Source organism: Rattus norvegicus, chromosome 17 (genome assembly GCF_021556685.1).
Source record: "Rattus norvegicus strain SHRSP/BbbUtx chromosome 17, alternate assembly SHRSP_T2T, whole genome shotgun sequence".
NCBI lineage: Eukaryota > Metazoa > Chordata > Mammalia > Rodentia > Muridae > Rattus > Rattus norvegicus.
Window position 1 is genome coordinate 64,719,338 of NC_141550.1, and position 16,126 is coordinate 64,735,463.

Sequence of the window (16,126 nt, forward strand, 5' to 3'; positions counted from 1 at the left end):
AGCAGAGGGCCTTGGGTCCCCTGGAACAAGGGTTAACAGGTGGTTGTGAGCTGTCTCCTGTGGGTGCCAGGAACCCAACTTGGTCCTCTGTAAGAACAGTGGGTGTTTTTAACGACTCAACCATATCTCCCACCCCTGTTGCCAAATCATTTATTAAAACTCCTCGTCCATCCACACCAGGGCCCTTGTGGTGAGAACTTAGCTGTGATGAGTCTGGTGCATCCTGACTCAATAACTAAGTACCATATCTCTCTGGAATGGAGGGAGTCAAAGTGTATCGACTACACTTAGAGGGTCCCCATTCTGTGTACCCGGGGAGAAGGAGAGTTTCCCGTGCAATAGTCCAAGAGGCTTTGGAAATGGGTGGCAAGTGCCATAACATGGCTCAGCAGGAAGCTGAGCTTGTTGGACTTGAGGTCAGGAAGGGCACAGGTGCAGGGGATGGCTGAGCGCTCTGGCACGCGCCGGCTGATTCCTCGAGTTGCCAGTAGGCGGCGCTGTGCCCCGGCGCTGGCGGCCTGAGGAGCGGGCTGCGGATTACCTGCAGCAGCCGGGGCTGGCAGCTCCTCCCCGCCCGCCCCCAGCCCGCCCCCGCCGCTGCACTAGCCGAGCTCCGCGAGCTCTGGGCACTCGCTGGCGGGAGCCCGGGCCGAGTGCGCCGGGCAGTGGGGCCTCCTCCCTGCGTCCTCACGCCGGGCTGCCCTCCTCCCGCACCGTGCGGCGCAGGGAGGCCCCGCGCCTCGGCCGCCCCCGCGCGCCCGCCTCCGCCGCGCTGCAGGGGGACCGACCGCTGGGCTGTCGGCACCAGTAGCGCGGCCCCCGGGGCGCCTCGGCTCCTGGCTGTAGCCGCCGCAGGGGTAGCGACCGGAGTAGCAGCCACCGGAGCCCCCAGAACATCCCGGGTAGCCGTGACTGGAGCGCCCAGAGAAGCCGCAGCAGCAGCATAAGTGGCTACGGTCTCCGGGCTCCGCCGGGCTCCGGAGCCGGCGGGCCAGGAGCGCGGAGCCATGGCTGATGCGGGCGAAGGCGAGGACGAGATCCAGTTCCTGAGAACTGTAAGTGCCATGTCGCGGCGCGCATCTCCCAGGGGAAGGGGTGCCTGGGAGCCCCCGGCAGGGTCCCTGTAGAGTGACAGCCGGCTGCGGGGCCGCCTCTGGTCCGCCAGAGGCGCCCCAGGAATGCCGAAGGGGTCTGCATCGCCACATGTGTGCAGGTGTGCGGGTCTGGCCGGGGAAGGGCAGGACGCGTGTCTGTGCGCGCAAGTGGAAAACCAAGAGGACCCAGTGCGGTGACAGCTTGGCGAGCCAGCGGGAGGCACCCGGGCGGGCACTACCCAGCTGCGGGAGCCAGAATTGACCAGGGACCTCTTCGACCGCCTCAGGCTAGGGTGCAGAGCTGCGTGTTCCGTGGGGCGCGCGTAACGTGGCGACTCTGGCTTTCGCCGTCCCTGGGGCTTCGGGGCTGCGTCTGCGCGCCATCACGGACCGAAGATATCGCAATCCGAGTAGTTGGCATCGCTCATATAGTGACTGGCTAGGGCTGAGAAGGCTGCCCCCAGGGTGTCTCCAAGTCAGGCTGATACCAATGCTATGGAGGCTTGCTACGGTGGTCCCCACAGTTCCCGGCATGGTGCCATGCTGGTTTTTGTGACGACAGCTTTCAGAACACATGGGAACTGTGTGTGTGTACATGGGAACTGTGTGTGTGTGTGTGTGTATGAGTGTGCATTCGTGTGCGTTGTGTGTGCGCGAGCGCGTTGCGTGAAAGAATTTACAGAGGGTGGTGGGCATCATGAACATGTGTCGTTCTCTAAACGCTGGCTTGTTGAATACCGAGTGCTGCAAAGTGCGTGCCTGCAAGCAAGTGTGTGTGTGTGTGTGTGTGTGTGTGTGTGTGTGTGTGTGTGTGTGTGTGTGCGTGTGTGTACAAGGGAAGGGTGGATGCTCGGGATTTCCACACTGTGTGGTAAGCAGGGAAAGACTGGCCTCACTCTAATAAGATTCTAAGTGTCTCTTGGCGCTGCTGCTTCCTTCCTGACTGTGTTTACACTGCAGATACTTCCCAGCCCCTTGCTCACCTCCAAACCTTTGAGCCTCAAGCGCCAAAGAAACGAAGGGACTCCCTATTACAAAAATCTGGTTAGCCTTTTCTGCATCATCCCAGTCTTTCCTTCCCTACCTCTCTGCTTTTCCCAAGAATATCACCCTGACAGGACTCCTGGACTTTCCACCCAAGACTGCATTTTCTGCTGGGACTTCTTCCCGGCAGTCTTCACATTCCACTTCCAGGTACAGTCCCTTCCAGATTCACAGAAAATACCACCGATAGGGAAAATTTGAAATACTAGCTGGAAGATAACTTTTGGGTATTTGGATGAAATCCGGATGGTGTTATTAGGAGCCCATTCCCCTGCTCACTTTACTTATTCCTAGTATTTGGGGGGTGGGTCATTTGCATTCCAGAGAGGCCTGTGAGTGCAGATCAGTGGTCCAATCAGGAGAACACTGATGTGATCTGAACAAGGCTGCACCCAGACCTTAAGAGAGCATCTTCACTAAGAGATCGCTTATGAGGGTATCCGAAACCTTCTAGCAATACAGTTTATCACATTTCTTAGTGGACAATTGTCTAAAAGTTCTGTTTTGTTTTCAACAAGTCGAGCTGTAACCTCAAAGACCAAGGAATGCCTTTTTCAGGCAGACTACATATTTAGCTGCTGCATGGCTTTAAAATTCAGTTTGTTCTAGACTCTGCAGGGTTAAAATTAGCCAGGAAATTTTGGCTGGTTTTGTGCGTTCAAGGGCTCTCTGCAGGCTTAAATGCTAAGCTCAGCCTATGGAGATGCTGTTATCAGAATGTTTAATGGGGACTGAGGTACTGGGCTTGCCTGTAGGGTTTTTTTTTTCTTTCCACATATAAAGTCACGTTAACTCTATGCCACTTAGCAGCTGCCTGTCAGCCAGAGCAACACCTTTGATAAGTGGGGCTTGGGTAAGGTCTGGCAGTCCTAGGCTGAGATTCTTCTTTTAATAAAACATTAGTAGGTTGTTGTGCTGATGATAAATGACCTTGAAGGAGTAGCAGTGTGGAGAAGGATGTGTGTGTGTGTGTGTGTGTGTGTGTGTGTGTGTGTGCACGTGTGTGTGTGTGTGTGTGTGTGCGTGTGGTGCCATTCATATCTGAAAGGAATGCATCTTTTTCTGAGCTTGTGATTCTAATAAGATAATTCTCAAGTCTTTCCCCAGCTCCCCTGTCCGCTGCCCTGGATCCTTTCCATTTTATTCTTTAACCTGAGCATGTTGATGGTTCAGTGATGTTAATGAGGATAGGAAAGGCAAGTGTGCCATCCCTTTATTACTCTCATCCTCCTCCCCAGCCCTGAGATGTGCACGTGTCATTATGACTTATTTCATTTTTGCTTTTATTTATTTATGTTCGCACTTGAGAGCCCAGGCTGGCCTGCAGCTCTCTATCTTGTAGCACAGTATGGTATAGAATTCATGGAGAGCCTATCTCACCCTTCAGGGCGCTGAGATTACAGGACTCACCATACCTGGTGTCATTTCCCCCCCTTCCCTTTTAAATTTTTTAAAATTCCAGGCTGGCTTTGAACTTGCTTTGTAGATAAGGATATCTTTGACCTATTGATTCTTCTGCTTCCCCCTCCCGAGTGCTGGGATTACAGGCCTGTGCTCACGACAGGTTGATATGGTGCTGGAAGAATGAATGTAGGGCTTTGTGTGTGTCACACAAGCACATCCCCAGCCCCTCATTTCTGTTTTTTTTTTTAAAGGCACAGGTACCAGGGAGCATTAGGCTGCATATTTTGATTCACTAGTTGTAACTGAGGTCTTTCTGGGAGTAATAGAGCTGTTGTACATAAAAAAAAAAATCAGTCACGGGTGACTGTGCCGTGCACCAGACATTTACACAATCTGATTAGCATACCCTGATTATTGTCATGTCAGTTGGGTTTGGAATCTGCGTTCCAGCACAATGAAGCTTCTCTACCATCCACGGCCCCCCCTTCCCTTTTCTTTTCTGAAAGAGGTCCGAGATTGTTGCTAAGGGATATAGAGGTGACATCTGTAATGGAGCCTTTGCGTGAGTTGTGTCTTCTCTGTTGCTGTCAAGGATGTCTTCATTTGTGAGGGTTTTGTCACCGTTAGCCTGAGATCGGTCTGGTTTCCATCTCTTTTTCTTCATTGCTGGTTTTGTTGTTTGCCAAAATCCCTTCCCAGCAGGTGATAGGTGGCTTCCCTACCAGATGGAGACAAGCTCCCTCTGCTCTGTTTATACTTACAGGGGCTGAGAAGTTGCTTCGGATGTGCGTAGCCCTTGGGACAGGTGAATCGTCGTATCATAAATCAAACCATCAACACCAGACATGTGCATGACTTGAGATGCGTGGCTTCTCATATCTTAAAAACTTCTATGGGCTTGCCAACATAGCAATGAGCTGTAATTTGGTATTTAAAAACATAGATCATTTGTTTTTTTAAAAAAAACTTTATTTATTTATTTTTTTTTTATTGTGTGTCTATGTATGTATGTGCATACATGTGTACTTTCTGGTGTTCTAGTGGTGGTCAGGGGATGACTTGCAGAGGTTAATTCTCTCTTCTTATCATGTGGATCTTGGGGATCAGACTCATGTTGCTTGGCAGAAAGTACAGCTCCCCGCTGAGCCATCTTGTCAGCCTAACACTATTTTTTTCCCCTCAAGCAATCTTGTGCAATTTCACAGACGCTATAAGATATGCCTTCAACTTAAGGACACGTGTGTTGTTAAGTGACCTTGCTAGGGGTTATGATGCTTTCAGTCCTTTGCTTGTGTTTTTTCTCCATCATTGTAAGTAGGGCTGAACTACCCTGGTCACATGCTGGATTGTGTAGCTAGTATTATGCACAAGAAGAGACTTTGAATTTGGGTCCTGGCTGCAGAGATCGTTCTACTAGGAAGCCTTTGCAGAGGGAGCTCTTTCCTGGGGGATTGCTTTCCGTGCTTGTTCATCTTGCTCTGGAGTGACAAAGAGCATCTTAGGAATTGCCAATCAGTTCATAGCAGTAAACAGAAACCATTAAGGTCAGCAATCAGTACTGCCAGGGCGGGGTGGCCATGACTCGCTGTGGGACAGAGAGAAGATCACTAGTGTGAAAACAGTACCTCACAGCAGACAGGAACCCCAGGCTTTTTCTTTGGCTTCAGGAGTGTCAGTGGAGAGGATCTAGCGAGCTGTGGATATTTGCTTTCTTGGTCTTGAAACCACAGAGAGCTTGGGATAAAAGTGTACCATGGTACTTCCTCAAGGAACTGATGGAACCCCTTCCTCAGTGCCCAGGATAGGTCATTAGACTTACAAAACAAAACAAAACAAAACAAAACAAAACAAAACAAGAACCAAACCACTTAGAAATCAGTGTGTACACTTTGCAAGAAGGGCAGGATCTCAAACACCCGGAACATGAATTTATTTGACATTCTGCCTTATTTGTACTTCAGCTTTAGATAACTCTTAATTTTTAAATAAAAGATGAATTACCTAAAGACAGATGGTAGCATGGGGTACCCGAGTGGCTGCAGATGGTGTCTGAATGAGAGAAAGGGGTGATAAGGCATTCATCTGGCCTCCCTGAGACTCGGGGAAATTCTGGTGATGCAGACACTCATTTGCTGAGTGCCTTCTGCATGCACCCCACGATCTTGGGTATTAAAGAGACATTTGTAGTACATAGAGGATGGTTTCCTTTTCATGATGATCGTAAAAGATTTCAAGGTTGGCTGACTGATGGAAGGGGGAAAAAACAACACATAGACTATCTTTAGTCTCAGGTAGGTTGCGACAGTTAGGACATGGTCCCCATTCTGTTCTCCTCTCCCAGTCCTGTAGAGAATGAAATCGAAGCGTAGAGTATCCAAGGGACTTGGTGGGTATCATACTCCAGGTTATTGTCTCAGAATGGTACCAAAGTGTGCAGCGATCCTCGAAGCCTTGCTTGAGGTCCACACGTCTGCCTGGAGTTCTATCTGTCCTTATCTTGACCTTGTCAGTATCCCTTCCCATTTCTACCCCTTGTCCTTCCTGCCTGCTTCAGAAAGAATAGTCTCTTTCTTCCTTTCTGAGCCACAGCCTGCATACATTCTGGATCCTGGTCAGGAACTGGTGGCTCTGTTCTTCCCTGCTTGTCTCCGCTCCATGCTTCCTTTTGGTTTTCTTGTCTGTTCATCCCTCCCCGTTTGGCCCCGATGCCTCATTTCCAAGCTCATCTCCTCCAAATGTGGCCTCTGCTCCTGGATTTCACCTCTCATTGTGATTTTCTAACTTCTTGCTCCTGGATACTCTGTTCCCTAATTCCCAAACCTAGCCTCCTCTCTTCTTCTGTTCCTCTGAAACTCATTTAGAAGGTGCTTACCTGACCCTCTGCTTTGAAGCTACTTCATGTGGTCATGGAAGCAAGACACATCCTGGGTTATTTTATATACTTTTTGAGTGTGCTTTCTACCCCGATTTTGTGGTTGGTCAACCCTAATGATTCCATTCTGCTCCTTCTGTGTCTCTCATAACTTTATGTGTGTCTCAAAATCTGGGATCTTCAGGGGGAGGGGCAAACACAACTTCATTCAGTCCTGAGAGCCAGAGCTGGAAGGGGTCTCTGTGTATTCTTTTACAATAAGGGCACTGATTGTACATGCAAGAGAGTCCTTCCAGTGGCCCCACCTATTGATCCCATCGCTTGGAAGGTTGGGATTCCAATGTGAATTTGAAAGGAACATAATAGACCAGAGAACCACTGTTTTGAGTCCTCCTTGCCATTTAAGGATGGTTTCCTCCCCACCCCTCAGTTCAGAATCCTCTCCCACCCAGGCTCACTTTTCCCCCTTCAGTCATGAGCTTTTATGATCTACCCGTTCATGCTTTGGTTTACTGTCTCTGTCCTCCACAGGGTTTTCTGGAATCATTCCAGCTAACTTACGTTTACTCTCTGACCTTCCCCCAACCCCTCAATCTGTTATATACCTTTTTCTCACTTATCTAATTCTCCATGGGAAGAACAGGGCTGTGTTGGGGAATGTTAATTTCCTGGGGTTAACATGTCAGCTATCAAGAACAAGTATGAGGGAAACTCATGGCGATAGCAGGTCAAATAGGCAACAGACCCCTTCCTCCTGTGTGAGAACCACTCTCACGTGTGCTTTGGTGGAGGTGACATCCCTGTAGAGACTGTGGCATAGGAAGTCTGGTGGGTGAAAGTCTAAGATGAGGCCAGAGGACGCAAGCATGGCGTGAGGGACTACCGTTCTGATAGTGGCAGCGCCAGAGGCGTCAGTGTTGAGAGCACACAGTGTCTATGTGCTCCTTTGAGGACATTCAGGGTCCTCTGAAGACACTGCTGGAAGTTCTTCTGGTCTCACGTACAGTCTCAGCCCAGAGGAATGCTGGCCCAGCGGTCTGGTGTGTGCTGTCTCAGTCAGGGGCTACTGATGTTTCATGGCAACCCCCACCTGCTGTTATTGCCTGTTCTATTTCTTGTATGTCTGTCTACTGTAGGACTCTAATATTGATCGCATATTTTCTTGTGGAATTCTTACTGAGAGCCTCGGAGTTTGGTACAGAGAAGTAGTCATCAGCCAGGGTTGGGGGTTACAGGGGTTGGATATAGGGTTGTCCATTCTGGAACCTTTACTCATCCACAGGGTGAAACAGGTACCTCTCGCCTGGAGGTTGTATTTAAAACAACAGGAGGATTTGGCTTCTGCTTTTCTCTCTCCCTTGTGTATATATATGTACATATATGTGTATATATGTGGTTACATGTACATGAATGTGTGTGTGTGTATGTGTGTTGGTGTGATGGCAGTGGTAGTGGGGTAGTGTGGGTTTGTGTTTGTGTGTCTGTGTGAGTGTGTGTGTGAGTGTGTGTGTGTGTGTTTGTGTGTCTGTGTGAGTGTGTGTCTGTGTGTGAGTGTGTAAGTATGTGTGTGTTTGTGTTTATGTGTGTGAGTGTGTAAGTATGTGTGTGTGTGTGTGTGCGTGTATGTGTATGTGCATGCATGTCTAGGTCAGAGCTCAGCCTCAGGGAGCCATCCTCCTTGTTTACTGAGACAGGGTCTCTCAATAAAACCCAGGGCTTGCTCATTAACCTACGGTCCAGGGATCTTCCTACCACTCTCTTTCTGCAGCAGTGGAATTACAAATACACAACACCTCACTTGGTGCTGGGAAGTCAAACTCAGGTCCTCATGCCTAAATCCTATCCCCAGCCCTTCTTTCTTCCTTTAGAAATATTTTCTACACCACCAGATGTGCATATTTTACACTACTGAACACTTGGTGAGAATGCCCACCACACAGTAGGACTCTGACTCTATGACTTGGGAAAGTCTGGATGACCCATGTAGAGATGGGTGATTTCTTGCAAAATGTGTTAGGTCCTTTAATTCACTGGCTCTATAGTTTGAATGTGAACTATCCTTACAATCTCGTGCTTTGAATGTGTTCCTTACATAGTGGTGCTGTTTGGGGAGTGGGACCTTTAGCACATGGGCTTAGTTGGCAGAAGTGGGTCCCTTGGAAGACTGCTTAGCCTGGTTTCTGCTAGTCTCTGTTTCTCAGTCTGTCACAGTGTGACCATCTTCTGCCACCCTGCCTCGATGGACAGAAACCACCTTAAGCTGTTTGTCTCTGGTAATTGAATTTCGGTGGTGTGAAAGTCACCATTGCAGAAAGTGTGTACTTAAAGTGTGCTCTGTCCATGACACTTTGCCAGGTACCTATGAAGGGCCATGTCGCTATGGGAAGACATGGGCCATGCAGAGCAGGAATGATGGAACAACTGGACTATGTGCACACAAGCTCTTCTTGTGAGGACCGTGACCTGCGTGCTTTCATGCGGGTGCAGAGATGATGAACATGGCGGTGCTCTTTAGCAGATGGAGCGAGTGGCAGTCAAAGCACATTCAGTTCACACTGAACAGGACAACACAGAGGGATCATCTCTCTCCTATGTCCAGTGACACTTTCACATGTGTCTCCAAGGATAATGCCACCACCCAAGTCCTGGTATGCTGGTTCACGGGAATGTCTGGAGAGCATTTCATCTTGAGTCCCAGACAATGGAGAGCTGCCACAAATGTCTTTGCTCAGGTCAGAGAACCATGAGTGCTCAGTCCCACTGCTGTGCTCTTGGAAACACTCCAGAGTAGTGCTGTCTCCTGAACATGGGGTGATTCTTGAGCGTGGGCCATTTGTGCTTGTTGGGAGGGACCGAGTCATCTGTGGCAGCCGTCGGAAGCTGTCCCATTGGAGTCTGTCTTCCACGGAAGAGGGCAGCAGATATGTAAAGGGGAAGAGATGACCACGCACGAGGTACTGGCTGCCTGCCTGCCATGTGTACTCCATGGCACCCAGTGCTTAGACACAAATAGCTCTGCCATTATTCTTCCTTCAGAGAGTTTGGACTGTCTCTGTTGGGTGAGTAGAGACGAAGGGGAAGTCAGATGTCTTACTTTGTATAACGTTGGGAATGGAGACCAGGAACAGATCCTACAACAGAAAAGACTGGTGAGGAGAGAGGGACCTCATCCCCTCATCCCCCGCCCCCTCTCCTGTGCTTTCTGAGGTAGTGGGAGAAGCTGAAGAATGATTTTCAGGCTGCTGGAAAGGAGCTTCAGGGATCCTGGTCCAACTCTACAATTTTATCATGAAGGGAAATGGGAGGACAAAGATTTCACATCCATTTATTCAGCTCAGACAGGAGAGCCATAATTCATCTGATTCCTGGAACAATTCATTTAGTCTACAAAGCCGTTAATTGCACGTCTACACATCAGGAAACTGAGCTGCAGAGGCTGAGATGACTGGCTCAAGGGCAGTTTATGAGTGAGTGATGTTGGTGAGCTAGGTTCTTCCAGATGCCAAATCTTCCTTCCTCCTCTCCCCCTCCCCCTCTCCCCCTCCCTCATCCTCTCCCCTCCCTCCTCCTTTCCCCTCCCTCTTCCTCTCCCCTCCCTCCTCTTCCCCTCCCTCTCCCCTCCCTCCTCCTTTCCACTCTCTCCTCTTTCTCCTCCCTCTTCCTCTCCCCTCCCCCTCCTTTCCACCCCCTTCTCTTTCCCCTCCCTCTTCCTCTCCCCTCCCTCTTCTTCTCCCCTCTATCTTCATCCCTTCCTCTTCCTAAAAACTTGTGGACGACTGACATAGATAAATAGGAAGGAATGACGGCTGTGCTGTCTGTTCCACTCATCTCTTAGGGCTCTCTCTGCCTTTTATTGGTCCCCGAGTTGTTTAAAACTCCTGGAATAGTAATAGTTCTGGAAACTCATACTGTCTGGGCAATGCACTGTGGGTCTAGCCAGTCTGGTACCTCTTGAACCTTCACCTCCTCCTCCTCGAAGCTGCAGATTGTGTTTGGGAATGTGCTGCTGCTGTCTGGTGACCTTGTGCTTGCGGAGTGCATTGGTCACTTGGCGAGCTTACAGGTTCACATGCTTTTAAAGCTCTCCTTCCAAGCTGCTGTGATAGCATCTTAGTCCTTTCATTAAAGAGGTGAAGCCCCAGTCATGAGCTCACTTTGTGTCTGTTTGAGTCACCCTGTGGCCTGGTTAGAGGGGTGATCTTTCATATTACCAGCGTGTCTCTGAAGGGGTGGGATGTGGTGAGTTTGGGTGAGGAGAGTAGAAGGAGTGGGGAGGAGAACTCGGCCAAGGGCTATGGTGGTGTCTTGTCACTTTCCTCCTCCTTCCCAGGAATACTTTCTCATTTTGCCCTGCTCTGTCTCCTTTAGACTTCTGCCTGTTGGTGCTGGGCACACAACATACCCTCCACCCCCTGCAACTGAGGAAAGCTACTGATGCTCACTGCATGACCCAGCCTCTATGCTTGATTCCATCTTTTGCTTCCAGCCCACTCCTTGGCAAATGATCATTTCATTAGGTTGTTACCAGTTTATCCCACAAGAGTGCTGGCTCGCTCCCTGTCAGAGTTCTGATGGAACAGGCAGAGGACACAAAGGGGACAAGTTTGGGAAATAGACAAAATGACTGCATAGACCCTGGCAATTGCAGAAGTGGGGTGGGGGAGCCTTGAGACCAAGGCCAGGGATTTGAATATATTTGTAAGGTAAGAAGGGCTTTGGGTCCCTTGTTCTTTCCTGCCCTTTGGAGGGAGGGAGGTGAATCAGGTCTGTCTTCTAGGAAGACTGGTGAACCAGCAATTCATAAGATAAATCGGAACACTGAGAGCAGAGACCAGTGCTAAGAAGCCTATGAGGAGAGCTCCAGTACAGAGTTAGTGCAGGGTAACTGAGGTCTGCATTGGGGTGGTGGTTGTGGATATGCCGAGGGGGCCCTGTGGAGAATAGATTAGTAACTGATTAGATATAAGGACAGGAGGGAGACACAGATGAGCTCAGAAGACTTGAGAAATGGGTTGAGGTTGACTTGCAATGAGTTTTTATGGGGGAGCCCATGGATTTTCGTTGATTCTGAAGGTTACTATGGACTGAATTTTCTCACTAGAAAGATATGTTGACATCCCCAGTATCTCAGACTGTGACCATATATGGAGGAAGGATCTTGATGGAGACCATCAAGTTAGAGTGGCGTCCCTGCCATAGGCCCCATTCCCACATGAACAGTGTTGTAGTAAGAGAGGGCTGGGAGGAGGGATCCACCCTCAGGGAGGATGATGGGAAGCACTGAGCCTTTTAGGAGCTAGGGTGGGGAACATCTGGGACAGAGCTTCCCTATACTATAGGAGGAACCAAGCCTATGTTAGTACTCTACCTGTGGGCTTTAGCTCTGTTTAAACTATCCATATTTTGCTTGGTCACCAAAGCCCAGATGTAGAGCACACACACAATGTGCCACATTGTACTGTGGCAATGGCATCAAGGTTCTCTTGACCCATCCCCACCCTCCTCTACCCACTGCAGGGGCACAAGGAAGAGGAAGAGAGAGAGAAGGATATCAAAAAGGGTTGTGCTAGTCAGCTTTCCTTCACTGTGACAAATAGCCCATGTGATACATTTATGAACAATAAGAGTTTATTTTGGCTTACAGTTCTGGGAGGCTTTACTCCATGATCCAGTGGGCCCGTTGCTCCTGGGCCTGTGTTAAAACTGATGTCTCAAGGGGTGGGGGAAACAAAACCTCATGGCCAGGAAGGGGGAGAAAGAGGAATAGGGTTAGGATGGGTTCTGCTGTCCCCTTCAAAGATACAGCTCCAGTATCCATAAGACCTCCCCCAAAGTCCCACCTTCCTGTAGTGCCACCTTGTGGACCAAGCTTTTATTTAATACATGGGCTGTTGAGGGACATATAAGGGCAAAATCAGAGCAAAGGTAATTACTGACTTCCACTTCTTCTATGGGAAGGACTGTGCTCTAAGGTTATGTGGAGGGAGATGGGATTGTACTAGGAGGGCCCTGGAACAGGATATTGTGTCATATGTGACCACTGCGGAGTGCCCACATAAACGGAGTCAGACTCTGTCTGCACACACCCAACTACTTCTTGTCTTACCTCATTTGAGGCACTCATGTTATCATATGACTTTGAGTTAACTTTGCATGATTTCATCTGCAAAAGGGGACATTTTGGTGAATGGTGAGAGCAAGAAAGGTCACATCTCGATGGCCCTTTCAAAACATAAGATGACTGCCTCACAGAGATTGTACTGCCTAAATGTGTAACCACAGAAAATTTCTAGGATATAGTAAGGCCGGGGATACAGTGGGATGAGTGATCTGACAGTTGATATCGGGGAAACATTTTGAAACAGAGGAAGCAGAGAGTTCTGTTAGCAACCACTCCATAGCTCCCCTGCTATGATAAGTGGTTAAAGAAATGTCAGTAAGTTTGTTGGACAAAAATCGAGCAAAATTGTAATTTTAGATGTCTTATTCCTACGGTTTTATGCGAGTGACACTATGTTGCTCACACAGCTTACAACTTATAAAGCAATGTTTTTTGAAAGAAATCAAAACAGTAAACCATCTAGCACTTATATGTGCAAATCCCACAGCGTGTCTTAGTCTCACCACCTGTCTTGGTTGCTTTCTCCTTGCTGTGGTAAATTATCCAGATGGCAACAATTTAAGAGACAGAGGATCTATTGTGTCTTGCAGTTCTAGAAGGGATAAAGTACATCATGGCAGGGATGGCATGGTGGCAGAAGCAAGGGTTGTCACGTTACATCCATACTCAGGAAGCAGAGCAAACGGGAAGCCAGACTGCGACCTACTTCCTCCCAGAGGCTTTAGGTCCTGAGGGTTTCATTCCCTTCTCAAACGGTGCCATCGGCTGGGAAGGGTAAGGGGCACTTCCCACTCAAACCACAACACCGTCAGGGATCTGAAAAATGAGCATCTGCAGTTCATGACAGAGCATGGATTGCAGCCTCATGACTGCCCTCAATCAGTGCCTGTCAGGCTATGTGTGGGTGTAGGTGCCCACATGTGCTTGTGCATGTGGTTGTGGATGCATTTTCACATATGTGTACATGTATATGTGGAGGCTAGAGGTCAGCCTAAAGTGTCCTTCCTCAAGAGTGATCCATTTATTCCCTTCCTACCTTCTTCCTTCCTTCCTTCCTTCCTTCCTTCCTTCCTTCCTTCCTTCCTTCCTTTCTCTCCCTCCCTCCCCCCTCTCTTTCTTTCTTTGTTTATTTGTTTCTTTGTTTTTGAGCCAGGGTCTCTCACTGGGACTTGAGGCTCATCGATCAGGCTAGGATGGCTGTCAGTGAGCCCCAGGCAGCTGCCTGCCTCTACCCCTCCAGTACTAGGATCATAAGTATGAGCGGCTGTGCCTCAGTTCTTACAAGGGCTCTGGGGACGGACTTCCGCCCTCGCACTCATGTGTCAAGTACTCAGCCATCCCCCTAGTCTGAGAATCTTTCTCTGAGGTGGCTATTACTATACTATGTACCTGAGACTATAGTATATGCAACCCATGTGTCAAAGACAACTGGACAAAATATTAACAACTGCCTACGTTTAACATACAGTTTGCCCTTGCCTGAACGCATATGCATCCTATGTGCATATAAGGCACATCTATATGTGAATGAAAACTATACATACTAGACTCATGTGCATGTGTATGTATATATCATGGTTGTATGTACCCATGTGTGCACATGTGGGGGCTGGAGGAAGATGTCAGATGTCTTTATCTATTCCTCTCTGCCTTATTCTCCCCAGATCAACTGCCTGTGCCCCAACTGGGGTTACAATTCCTTGCAGCAGCTATACTCAGATTTTTATGTCAGGTGCTAGGGACTTGAACTCAGTTCTTCCGGCTTACGTAGCAACTGTTCTTAACCAGTGGCACTTGTTCACAGTGTACATTTTGCATCTTCTAAAGAACTTTTTTTAAAAAAAGTAATTATTTTAAAATTTGTTTTTTCGTGACTTCATGTATGCTTACAGTGTGCCTTGGTTACATCCATCCACCTCCCCTTTCTCACACCCTTTACGTGCTTTCAACTCACCTCCCAGCTTCATGTTCCCAGGCTCCTCCTCTTCTTTTGAAAAAGAACTTTTGCTTCCTGCTTGGATGTAGGTGTCGGGCCAACCACCTGAACTTGAACAAGGCACCCTCTCAATAAAAATGACTTTTTCCTCTCCTCAGCAACCATCAACTGCCAACAGCTCTTCAGTTAGAGGAGCGGCCTCATGACCCCTCTCCTGTTCGTGCTGGTGTGTTGACTGGTGTGGTTCAATGCAGGTACCACAGTTACTGTGAGTTCATGAGCACAGTGGCCTTGTAGTGTCTAAAAGACAGCACTTCACGGCATTCTTTCCTATCCTCCCTTTCTTAGGTTTGTTTTTTCCCGTCTTCTTCTCCTTGATGTTCCCCAAGCCTTGTGGGGAGGGTCTAATTTGCCCAGAATGTGCTCTTAACCTATGGAGCCTTCTCCCCGGTCTCTACCCTGAACTTGTTAAGAATTTCCTTTAGCAAATGACAGAAAATGAAGGTCAAGATTCTACACCCCCAAGTGCCAGTAAACCTTTAAGAATGAGCCACAGCTCAGGCTGACCAAGCCCACACACCCAGTTCTCCTCTTGGAAGAACACGAACTGCTCTTGTGTAAAAGTGAGGGAGGATTGAGAATCGAATGGAGAACAGGGAGGAGTGGGGCCAAAGGACTCGCCTGCCTCTTCCTGGCTGCAGTGAGACTCTGCCATCTGCTCACTGGTGAAGGTGACGAAGGGAAACGTGTGCATAGCAACACTTGGGCACAAATAGATGGCAAGAGGTGGCCTTCCAGCATTTCCGTTGCAGACTGATGAGGCATGACCATGTCTGCTGTGACACATTTCTTGTTTGAGTCCTGCCTAGGACATTTTCTAGAGAACAAAATGCCATGTGAGACTCTCACATGGTTAGTAAAACAAGAAACATGGCAAATGCCACAGAAAACAAAATGTTGCTCTGGGGGGATGGGGGACATGGCATCGTTGGCAAAGAGCTTATTCTGCAAGCATGAGGATCTGGGTCTGGTCTGTTAGAACCCGTATGGGAAAGCTGTGTGCAGTAGCATGTGCCTGCAATCTCAGTGCTAGGGAGATGGAGACAGGGGATCCCTGTCCTTGCTGGCCAGCCAATCTAGCCAAATCAGAAGGCTTTAGATTCACTGAGAGACTGTCTCAAAAACTAAGGTGAAGAGAGATTGAGAACGATAACTGGGGTTGACCCTTGGCCCCTAAATGTATATTAATCATTACTGCTTTGGAGGTCTCAGACGAGGACTTGAATGTCACTTGAGAATGGCATCTGTGGTCCCCGCATCCCACTTCATGCGGCTGCCCTGCATGGATGGAGTGCTTGGCAAGCCGATATGACTCCCTCTGTTGCTGGCAGTTTGGTTTAAAGCAGCTGCAGAAGATCATGTGAGGATTCACCACGGTGCAGAAATGGATGTTAAATCTTCCTGCTAACAATGACAGCGGACAAGCCAGAGCCTGAAACGTGGATCTTAGTAAAATCTGACCCAACAGAATCCGGAAAGGAAATCAAGGAGAGCTCACCAATCTGTGCATCCGAGATACGAACACTGGTGCTCTCTTCTGCATGACGTTCATAGCACCAGGAGTCAAGAACTTTGCTTACCTGAGAAGCACAGCT

The 16,126-nt window shown here is 48.8% G+C and overlaps 1 protein-coding gene across 3 annotated transcripts in view; it reads left to right on the plus strand.

The window, feature by feature from the left end:
- The first annotated feature begins 628 nt into the window (after nucleotides 1–628).
- Ryr2 (ryanodine receptor 2) overlaps nucleotides 629–16,126 on the plus strand; it is a 593,362-nt gene continuing 577,864 nt past the window's right edge. For 2 of the 3 annotated variants that reach the window (NM_032078.3, NM_001191043.3), the window contains 1 exon segment: nucleotides 641–1,055. In NM_032078.3, the coding sequence (NP_114467.2) occupies nucleotides 1,008–1,055 (48 nt within the window). In that variant the 5' untranslated portion in view covers nucleotides 641–1,007. 3 annotated transcript variants of the gene reach the window in all.